The sequence below is a fragment of the Hypomesus transpacificus genome, chromosome 19 (assembly GCF_021917145.1).
Source record: "Hypomesus transpacificus isolate Combined female chromosome 19, fHypTra1, whole genome shotgun sequence".
NCBI classification, from domain to species: Eukaryota; Metazoa; Chordata; class Actinopteri; order Osmeriformes; family Osmeridae; genus Hypomesus; species Hypomesus transpacificus.
Window position 1 is genome coordinate 5,816,589 of NC_061078.1, and position 11,547 is coordinate 5,828,135.

The 11,547-nt window shown below is 45.1% G+C and overlaps 1 protein-coding gene across 1 annotated transcript; it reads right to left on the minus strand.

The window, feature by feature from the left end:
* Positions 1-309: 309 nt before the first annotated feature.
* On the minus strand, positions 310-11,496 carry LOC124481920 (neuropilin and tolloid-like protein 2). Its single transcript, XM_047042211.1, has 10 exons — positions 11,075-11,496; positions 8,645-8,701; positions 8,170-8,310; positions 6,665-6,913; positions 6,084-6,131; positions 5,793-5,920; positions 4,707-4,935; positions 2,294-2,407; positions 1,940-2,070; positions 310-1,846 (listed from the first exon to the last, which is right to left on the minus strand). The coding sequence occupies exons 1-10, from the start codon at positions 11,082-11,084 to the stop codon at positions 1,274-1,276; spliced, it is 1,680 nt and encodes a 559-aa protein (XP_046898167.1). The 5' UTR covers positions 11,085-11,496; the 3' UTR covers positions 310-1,273.
* Between the last annotated feature and the right edge of the window lie 51 nt (positions 11,497-11,547).

An 11,547-nucleotide genomic window follows, 5' to 3' on the forward strand; every position in this document is an offset into this window, starting at 1 on the left:
CATGTATTTGTGTTACAAAACAAGTACTTCCCTACTGACATTCCCAACTAATTATAATGAAATGTGCCACAACTGTGCCTAATGAATGATTCATTCATTTAATTAATTCGTTTAAGTCAAATGCTCAGGTCTTTCAGATGTCTTATTCAACATGACATTAATTTGGATGGTGGAAGCGAACTAAGAAAATGTCTTATCTACCTTCCACGTCAGTACTGTCTTTAAAACTGAATTGAGAGGCAGACAAAGGTCGATGAGTAAATTATATTTTAATCCAACATAATAAAACTGTACAACCAGCAGTAAAATAATAGAAGTATGGCGTGTTGTCTGTCTCTGTCTCTCAAGAAACAGGTTGTGCTTGTTTATACACTGGATTTCACGTGAAACACATAATTCATTTTATCCAAACTGATGAACAGTCTCAGGTAACTATTGCAACTTGCCAACCGTCTTTTTACGACGATCTTTCATTTATAAAACTGACTGGTCAGATATATAATAGGATATGGATATCAGAAGTGCTTGGAATTGGTCTCATTTATTTTGGATTCAAGCATAAGCTTATTCATACCACTTTAAGGTATTACTATATTCAACCTATTGGTTATATAGTAGTTTACTTTTCCCATCAGTTAAATATTGTTATTTAAGTATTTTACATTCCCTTATTCTTCTCTGGACATGAGATGTTTTGTGTTATCTTTGATTGTCCTCATGACAGTTCCTATTGAGTCCATATCATTTAGTTATGGTTTAAAAATGATCTAAATGGACATCAAATTGCAGGGTGTTTAAGAGAACACATACAGCAAATCAATCTCTTTTTCTCTCAGTGTTTCCTCCTCAAGACAAACTGTTTTGTGGAGCTCTCTCTACTAAGCCTGCTTTGCCTCATCATCAGCATCACGTCATCATCTAGGCTTCATCTTTACTAAAATCAAACTATGCAAAATGAAGGAGTTAAAAGCCAAGCAACAGCATGGAAATTGACAATTGTTTTAATACACAGTACAAGAGACAGAAATTAAGATTCAAATAAGTTATTATAAGTAGAAGCATTATTATATCTGTGCATTACGTGTAAATGGATGTAAAAACTCTAGATAAGAATGTCTATTGTGTTGGCCCTTCTCTGAGTGGTAGTGTCCTGTTCTTCAGAGCAAATCAGAGACACCTGCATGCGAGAGTCCTTCCTATCTGATTGGAGGACATACTGAATGAGTGTGAGGCAAGGTGGGAGGTTGTGTCTCCCCCAATCTTCTCATCTCCACTAGAAGTCCATTGACATGGAACGCTGCTGGGGGTCGACCACGCTGGTGTTGTTACGGGCACCGTTGCCGCGGACGCTGAGGGTCCCGCAGTGTCCCCCGGCAATGCCGCTCGCCCCTCCCACTCCGCTCCCGACTCCTCCCCCGGCTCCGCCGCGGACGTAGATCTCGCAGGGGATCTCCTCCATGACGCGGTCCTCGATCACCTGCTCGGCACAGTCGTGAGTCTGTTTATAGCCGTAGCAGCCCTTCTTGTAGCTGCTGGTGCTGTTGAAGGTTTTCATGGGCGGGGGCTTGGAGAAGTCGTTGTGGTAGGACAGCTCCATGGAGCTGAGGGTGGTGCGGCTGTGTTTGATGCTGCCTCCGGCGGAGGCCTGCGAGCCGCAGTGGTGCTCGTGGACACAGCGCGACATGGTGGACGAGCGCCGCAGCTTATGGTAGCTCTCCAGCTCCTCTGATAGGTCCGCCAGATCGGAAGAGATCTCCTTGTCACGCAGGGAGAAGAGCTCATAGTGGGGAGGGTCGAACACTTCCTGGAAGCCCGCCTTGTTGAAGACCGGCCGGCGGGCCACCACCTGTTGATACAGAAAGGGTCAGGAAATAAAGAAACCTGAGTTTCAGAGAGAGAATTGGGCAGACTTAGAAAGCAAACAAATATATATGCCCACCTTCTTCCTGGGCTGTTTCATCTGGACCAGGATGGAGATGATTAACAGAACCAAAACCACTCCAGAAGACACACCAATCACTGTGCCATGGGTCTTAGTGATCTGGTGGAACAGACCCTTAGACCTTTTTTCTATGGGTAGGAGAGTGGGAGAGGAAAAGAAAGAGAGGATATGAAAAGACAGCGGGAGAGGAGGAGGAGGAGGAAAGGATAGGAGAGGAGGCCGGGAGAAAAGATAAAAGATAAGTTGAGATGAAAGGACAGGAGAAAATAGAAACCGTTTTTTTGTAAAAGGCCAGTCCCCCACCTCTAATCCCGAGAGCACATGCATGATTGAAGATGTCCTTCCACTGACCTTTACAGTGGTTTTCATCCCAGGGGTAGACACAATTCTGAACCCCGTTGCACACCAGCGAGTTGTTGATGCACATGTTGCTGTGGCAGAAGAACGTATTGCTGGAGCAGGGGGCTGGAGATGTGAGACGAAGCAGATATTACAGATTACTTTTACAGATTGCTGGCGATCAGCGATAACAGCATTTACCACGGCTAACACGGAGGCTCAGTAATAGACGGCATGCAGAGCCATATATCTTCATCTGCAGCGACGGCACAGGATCAGAAGGGGAGACGACTGCTACCTTCACGGCTGTGGCAGCAGTGTGTACGTGGAGGCATGAGGAGGAGAGGGGGGAGAGGGGAGGAGGTGAAAGGCAGTAAATCAATTCCGACGGCCATCACGAGGCACAGATGGCCGGGCGCCATGAGACTCCTGACTAAACTGGCTGTTAGGATGCGTGTGTGTGTGTGTGTCTGTGTGTGTGTATGACGGGTGTGACAATACAGATGTATTGTGGGCATGTGTGTTTGCCTCCAGACTTAATAGCCTGTTACGATGCGTGTTTGTGTGTGTGTGTTTGTGTGACAGGTGTCTATATTGTGTTTGTGTGTGTGTTTGCCTCCAGACTAAACTGGCTGTTAGGATTCGAGTGGTGATGTGCTGGCGAGGCATGGTAATTGAATGTGGCTGGCAGGCCTTTGTTCAGGAGGGCTAGGAGATACACAGAGGCTGGGTCTGGTTGTAGACTGGTTCTGGTACAGTGGACCTTACACACACACACACACACACGTTAGGCCTCATTCCCATCTTGTGCGGCAGGGTTAAATGGTCCTGACAGTGGGACGAGGGGGATCGTACCACCCCTTCTTCTCCCGTCGACTACGCAGATCTACTCTCCTCACTCTGCGCTCACTTCCAAACCGATTAGGCGGCTCTCGCCTTCAAACAGCCCCTTCACAGGGGTGTCAGACCTGCTCCACGTAGCCCATTTTCTCCCTTTCCCCCCCTGAGGGCACCCAGGGTTGCAGAGGTAACCAGAATGATGGAACGGGCCAGCCCGAGCCAGTCTGAATGCATGTTAGAATGTGCTAGAATGTGTGAGCATGTGTCAACTGGTTATATTTTGAAATCATACAGTTTGATGAGAACAGGGGTGGTAGATGGTAGATAAATGGGCCTAGAGGTCTATTGTTTACTGACTAATGAAGACGAATGGATCTGTTTGTGTCTTCTCATCCCAAACTGGGGTCTGTGCCTATCAGTCAAAGCTTGGCTCAGATAGAGAGGGAATATATGCAGTGTATTCTGAATTCTGACACAAAAGTTGTTTGCAAAGCACTTCTGTCCTCCCAAAAGAAGGAAAATAATTTACACTTTTGAATTTACAAACCCATTAGGAGGCTGCAATAGTGATGAGCTGGCTGACTATGACTGCATTAGCATTCAACCAGAGTCAAGAAAGGAAAGCAGTAATTAACATCTAACATATTCAGGCATTTAATGAAAGTGCTGAAAGAATGATTTCTTCTCTAGCTTTTTCTTTAAATTTACATACAACCTTTAACTGCACGTGTCGAAAAACTGGCATACAAAATGGCAAAGCTTTGTGCTTGGCTACAAATAAAAAAATTACCCTTTGAAACCCAATTCAAGCTTTTCACTTCATCAATGGGAGATGAATTTCCACTTTTCCTATTTGAGTGACCTGTAATTACAATGACTGTGTCAGACTGTGACTAGAATACCAAGAACCTGTTAGCTTCCATAAGTCACACAGTGAAAACTGTGGGTGATTAGCATTTCGCTTCCCAGTATTAATGCTTTGAACACAACTAGATTGTATACTTCTACAAGAATTAAGCCTTGAATGAAGTTAGCCATTCAGGCCCTGTTGATAGCAGAGTATCTGGCGTATTCATCAATAGCACTCTAAACATTGCCTGTCATAAATGTATAGTGTGTGCCTGGAAGATTAGTAAGGGCTTAATGAACTAAACCATGAGAGGAGAGAACTTCCATTCTCCCAAATTTTTGGAGGTACTTAGCTACTTCCAATATACCTTGATTAATCCACTGTCTCTCCCTACATTAATGCATTTCATACCTATTTGCGTTCGTATTACTCGGGGGGAAATAAAGTATACAGCCGACAGTGATTAATGTTACTACAATGACAAGCACCTCAGACAATATTGAGTGCTAATAGGAGTATACTGTAGATGATAAAAAAGATAGGAATTTTGCATAGAATTCTTAATTTTGTACTGTATGTACTGTATATAATATATAAAAAATGTATCTGTGGTTATATGTGATTATGACTGATAGTGTACATGACTGTACACTATCTGCTTTACTGCAGCAAGACAGATGGTGAACCCTTCGTGAGGGTTCTATTAGGATGATGGCGCTACCAGTAACTACTCACGGTCTACAAACGAGGTGAAGAGCATTCGGAAGCGGCTGAGACGACTCTTCTCGTCCGCCCACATCCTGATCACTCCCACGCCGTTGTCGAGCATGACGTCGTTGGCCACGGTGCTGCAGAACTTGGCCTTCAGGTTCTCTATGGCGCTGCTCCCGTCGTACACCGCCACAAAGTTCTTCTTGCACTCGTTGGAGTGTTCCATCTGGTAGTCCATGAAGCGCAGATAGATCTATAGAACCACAACACAAAACCACGGGTGGAAATGGAAAGCAGAAAAAGTAGAGTATGAATGATTTGATTCTTGCACTTCTCCCTACCAGTGTTATGATAATCACTGATCTGGTGTGACTGAAGTGGGAGTGGTGGTAGCTGGGTAAAGAACCATGAACCTGGAGGGGGGGGGGTGCATTTTCAAACCATACACCATCTATTGACATGGTACTGTGATGAGATGTATGTCGTATTCAAGGTGTAAAGAAGGTACGCAACAGTTGGCAAGTATCCTCGGAGCAGACGTGTGCACATTCTAAAGCTGAACACCCTGGAGATGTTATGATCCCAGACCAGTCAATTGATTTCTGCTTGTTCCATCTAGTCTGTCAATAACGGCTCCTTCTCTCAACCTTGCTCTTGCCAACCTTGTGAATTAATCTCAGAGAAATCCAGCCTATTTAGCACAAGTGAGGGCCTGAGTCTGCACTGGCTAAGTGGCTGCTTTTAGCCTCCTCCCTGTACTGCTGAATCTGCTTTTCAGCGATTTCCGCTTCATTGGCCTAATACCTGCTGCTCCCTGCTTGACTTGCTGCTAATTCTAGATCCTCTGCTGCACTGTTTCAGCAGAGAGAACGAGGCCAGAGAACGGAGCGTGTCCCAGTGCTAGTGTCTTGTTGCATAACTGTGTGTACGTGTGTTTGAGTGTGTGTGTGTGTGTGTGCGCGCGCATGTGTGCGCACTCATACATGTGTTTTGTGTGTGTTGTCTTCCGTGGCTGTACCTCTGTAGTGAGTGGCCTCATGAGGACCCATTGAGCCCCAGGAGAGGAAGAACTGAGGGCAAGAGATGAAGAGGAAAGAAAAAGCTGCTGACCTTGGACCGAGGTGGGGCGCGGATAGTCCAGATGCAGTCCACAGCATCGCCAGCCTTTATCTTGTCCTCCTCTTCGACCTGACTGGAGCGGATAATGCCATCATAACCCCCAATCTCAAACTGGCAATCTGAGAGGGAGATCGGACAGGGGGAGAGGGGGAGAGGGGGGATTATAAAAATAGGAAAAGCCGATGTGTGAACATAAAGGGATAGTTGAAGAGATAGAATCAAATATCCAGGAACCAAGGAGATTGTATTGGACCAAACTGGTAAACATTTCGCACAACTTACCTGGTATTGGATTTAACAGTCCTCCCACGTGCAGATGGAAATCAGGGTCTGGAATGATAAGGAGGAAAACTCTTTTTAACTTTGGGTTCACACAGCAGAAATGTGGGAGCTGAGAACAGGTGATAAGATCCCATTAAAGCTGAGCAGATCGTGTGAAGGACCACGCCGGGGGAAATATCTGCAGCCTGATGGGAGTTGCTGATTACAGCTCTGTGTTTTAACGCAGCAGAGAGGGAACAACATATGGAGTATTGTTCCTGTGTGAGCCACTAGAATCATCGTCTCCACTCTAGACACAATTATCATGTAAGTATTCTTCGATCACTAACTCATCTTACCTCCTCTCATAACACTACATCTGAAAGTGAAGCTTAAAAGGTTACAAAGATGTATTACCTGCTATGAATGTGTATGCGATCAAACTATGAAGGCACGTGTTCTGAATATGTATTTCCTGCTGGATGTGTATCTGCATGTGTATTTGATGATCCCATGCGGGTGTATATTACAAACTTGTATTTCCTGCCATGAACTTATATTTGAGGAGAGCTTTGCATGTGTGAGTCATAAATCAGTGGTACCTGCTATAAATGTGTATTTGATGCGGAAGCCAAGCCCCTCCAGCTCCTCATCGCTGGTGAACTTGATCCACATGAAACGGCCTGTGGAGGTGACCAGGCCTGGGTTCTTCTGCCCGCAGAAGCGGTCGATGAGTGGAGAGAAGCCGAACGGCCCGTCCCGGACCTCGATGTGGTCGAAGCGGCACTCGAAGGAGGGCTCGATGTAATAGTTCTTATCGAAAGCCAGCTGGACTCTTTGTCTGGGGAGCGCTGGGGGCGGGAGGAGGGGAGGCAGAAGGAGGAAGGGGAGGCCGAGATGGGAGAGACACACTTGAAGCACTGCACAGGCAAGATACATTTCCTCTACACATCCAGTATGTGCAACAACAGCATCCATGAAATAATGTTTACTCAAATGTACCAAAGAGAACGCTGTCCGATGAAGAGAAATGTCCTGACGAGGCAGCATGTTGCCTTTCTGTTCCGGAACCATGAACAAAATACTGCCTCAGCCATACAACAGCGGTCACAAGTTCACTTGTCATGTAAATAATCCTCTGAGCCTATGAATGACCCAGATTGCCTATATCTGTGTTAAAGGGAGAACTGTTTAGGCTACTCTGCTTATTGGAGCAAGACAAAACCTAACATGCTGAAGCAGTACAATCTCACAAGCAACTGACACAACTACAATTACAACATATATATTTTTCTAAACCACAAAGACAGCATCACAACTTTAATATCCAACTGCGTTTGTGTGAATTTGGATTACTATGTAAGATGGTGAATGAATGTTTCTAAATAAATATTAATAATACTCTTGCGTAGGAGACAGATGAGTGGTACAGAGTATCACTGGATTTGAGTCATGTATTTGACTGGTGTTGTAGCACATGGTTTACAGACTGACACTGAGGGAAAGTTTTCTATTTTAATAATATGTCAGAAGACAGTCAGAATGTGTAAAAGTACAGCTTTATAGTCTGCCGTTTATACAAGGGTAGTTGGTTAGCTTCACCCACAGGGGGAGCCCTTGAGCTACAACAGATCTCCCTCTACGGATCCACACCAGGTGCTCCGAAGCTCTCTTCTTACTTCACACACGCACACGCACGAACGCACACACACACGCACACGCACACACATACACAGAGTAAAACAGCTCTTCCCTATCCAAAAAGATAAAAAGCAGCGACAGACAGCTCAAACAGTAGCTGCCCCGGCAAACAGCCAAATATACGCCCCATCAGCCAACAACCAGCTTTCTCCTTTCCAAAACACCACAGAGGCCGTACGTGAATCATAAAGACAGATGGAGGCAGTTACGTTCCTCAACAGACCTCCCAATACTAACAAGAGACCTCTAACAGTTTGCTGGATGGTTAGATATCTCAGTTTCTTTAACTTTAATGCATGAGATCTCTGGTTTTCCCTCCATACTCAAGCCCCCATTGACCAGCAGAAAACGTATAACACTAACAGACATAACAGCGATAAATCGACCATAACGCCCCCTTCCTTACCTTCAAGGATGTAGGTGCATTCCTTGTTTGCGGGGTAGGTGCCAGGATAGTTGGGAGAGGTGAAAACTCCCCCATTGATGTTGCGGACCCAGGTACCGCAGTCATTAGGACTCTGAGGGGGGCCCTCATCACTCAGAGACTCTGCAAACAGAATGAGTGATTGGATGGATGAAGGGATGAATGCATGAAATAATGAAAGGATTAATAAATAATCCTTTCTCAAACCTCTTTGAAAATAAGATGCATACATATAATGCCATACATACAAGGACTGCTTATAGACACAGATCATCCTGAATAATCTATTTTTAAAGGATTCTCTGGACCAGAAGTGGGGTTTAATCTGTGTCCTGGCATCCATCCACAATATTTATTTAGTGATACATATGCAGTTATTCAAAAGGTATAACACTTAAAACAGTATCAACCATTATCAGATATAGTTTAATCTTAGTAGTACAAGGTGAGGAGGTACCTTTAGTTCTCTGTGCCAGAGCAAATCCCTCTTCTACCAGAATTAAAAGTATCCAGGCTGTAGAGGATAAACAGCATGAATCAGTTAGCTTGTGTTTACAAATGCATTTTCTTATATCAAAGGACCAGGCATAGTACCAGTCGGTAGTAACCTATACATCAAAGAAACAGGTCCAATGGTATAGCAGAAGGGATCTTGTGAGAGGCAGTAAACATACATGAACGTAAACGCACGCACGCACACACATACTCCACACCATCTTCCACTCATGGTAATCAGGACCCAAACCAACCCAGTCAATACATTATAACCTTTCTCTTTCACGTCTATAAATAGGGACAGCCTTGTGTGTTTCTGCAACCTACAGCGGAATAAAAGGAAACTAGATAGATTTATACCGTTATACATTTGCTGAGATGGTTTCAGATGGGATGCTATTAATACCATTTCCACAAGACTGAACTGAGTGGAGTTGAGCTGGCCTGATTTCTCAACCACCACAGCAGGACTGGAGCAGCAGAAGGGACTCTGAAGAGAACGTGTGAAGAACAGATCTGCACCCGCGCCGCGTGGCTTACGTCAGCAGCAGAGGCCAAACGTCTCGCAAAGAGATCTACATCAACGCATCAGACTAGTACACAGCTATCCGATCACCTTACGACTGCGTTCGCCCGATGAGCTAAAGCCCAGGCAACCACCTGTAGACGAGACGGGCCTTAGAGGGGTTGGGATGAAAGCAATCAGGTACGGGCAACAGACGCAACAGGGCTGGTATTGTACTGAGCATGACCAAATCAGTTCTAACACCAGCCATACTACCCCTGTGCATGTTTTAGACCACAACGCTGTCTTCAGCTGATAAGCTGATGTAGGTTTATCCCTACTGGCTCCATAATAGGCTGGCTTGCTGCTATCGCATTAGAGAGGGAGTGTGGGGATGACAGATTGCATAATGAAACACAGGGAGACTGCAGACGTCCAGGGGAGCAGAGGGGGAATCAGGGAGTGCATTTAGCACTTCTCCCGGGAATCACACGCACCCATGCGTGCACAAACGCACACAGAAACGTACACACACACACCGATATGCACCCCATGCCCCAAATGAGGAAACGCTGAAGATAAGCCCACACATACGACAGCAAGTACACACGTCTGCACACACTCGCTTTCCCAAACGCACCCGCACACACACGCACACACACACGCACGCACACACACACAGACACAGACACAACTAGTTGCCAAGACACATCGACTCTCAGCCAATCCATCTCCATTAATCATGGAATAGGGTTTGAAGGTGGGGGAGCACATATAAACCATGATAGACACCTTTGAAGATCCTTTCCTCTCACTGTGGACAGCACAGCACAGTACACAAGTCGCACTGAATGGAGATTAATTGCATCTTGTTACTTGTCAATGTATGGGTTCCAAGGTTAGTTGAAGAAGGTTGTAAAGGCTGCATACAGTAGATGTTGCTTTCTGGGTTGTTTCCGAAGAAGAATATGACTCACAGGACATGCCTCACACAAGGTGCTATGCTATGTATAATACATCTCAATATGAGGTTTCTATGAATTCCACATGAGAATGTTTGAAAGGCTGTCCTCACTGTTGCTTTTAAATAACGCATGCTGGACACGAGAAGGATTGAACAGCGTTCAGTTGTAGGTTTGCTTTCGACCATGTTTTCCTCACATTGCATGACTACTTTGGGCTCCACAGTGACTGAGCCGTTTCAATCGGTTGGTGCAGTCATGGGTTGTGTAGACGACATAAATTAGGGTAGACCACTACATATTGGCGTTTCCCGATCGGTCACAAGGGGGCAAAGACGTAAAACAGTCAGAGATTTAAAACAGATTGTGGCGGCTTAAAAGGAGCCGCAAAATCACTGGTGTGGCTTGTGCCCCAGATGTGGTGCGAATCAGCGGGAGCTGTCACTTCAGCACCTTGAGTTCGACCGTTGATCTGCTGAAGCGCAGTGAAGTTCACAGGCGAAAAGAGCAAAAAAAAGAAGCGAAGTTTGAGCACTACATACGTAATGTTAATCGCAGATGCTATTGTTATTATTATTAATATGCTATTATTTTATCAGACCTATTAACATCTTCAGAAGCAGTTTTGTTTTCCGAATATTTCGGAATATTTCGAGTCTGGAGACGGTTGGATTTGGACATGAATCTTAAACCTGTAGACTATGGTGAAATTATGGAATTCTGGTGTTCCTTAAATCACATTAAAACAGCTTCGTGGCTACTAAACAAAACACAATTCTCAACTGAAAAAAACGCACGAAAAAAACAACCACCACATACAAGAATAGATGCTGTAATGCCACCGTAGTCAAGTTTAAGAATCAATTTATAATCTCTAACACACAGAACCTATCCAACTCCCGTTAGCTCTACCACATTAACTCACCCGTGTGCATCTCCTCTCCTGGGTTTGGCGGTACCAAGTAGGCTGCGTCTCCTGAAGCTTCTCTGCAAAACACACTTTATCTTTCCATGTTACGGATCCAGGAAGGCAACGATATGCTCTTCACAAAAACACAACTTTTCTCCGATGTTCTTAATCCCATCGCCTATAGGCCTATAAGAAAACTATCCTGCGCGTCTTTCCCTCCGCGTAAAACGATTTCTTCAACCACTCCCGATAGTATAGAAGAGCCGCCGTTAATTCCACTTAAACGAATGAGACATATTTCCACGAGGTTTCAGACTCTAATGCCAGCCCGTCCAGTTTTACCACAAGCGTGCATTTGGCAAGAGACTGTTTGGCGATAAAAAGAGCGGAGAAGAGGGAGAGCGGAGACGAGGAGGCGGTCTATCCGCGGTTCAACTGAAGTAATGGCACTAAACGAGGCTCATTTAAGCCGTGGGCGCTGTTTGCTT

Bases quoted from the DNA above. Each gene is read 5' to 3' on its own strand.
- LOC124481920 (XM_047042211.1), bottom strand. The intron at 6,132-6,664 runs GTACCACTGATT...TTATCATTCCAG, and splicing joins CAAATACACATTTATAGCAG to ACCCTGATTTCCATCTGCAC. The intron at 2,408-4,706 runs GTGAGTAGTTAC...TCACATCTCCAG, and splicing joins CTTCACCTCGTTTGTAGACC to CCCCCTGCTCCAGCAATACG.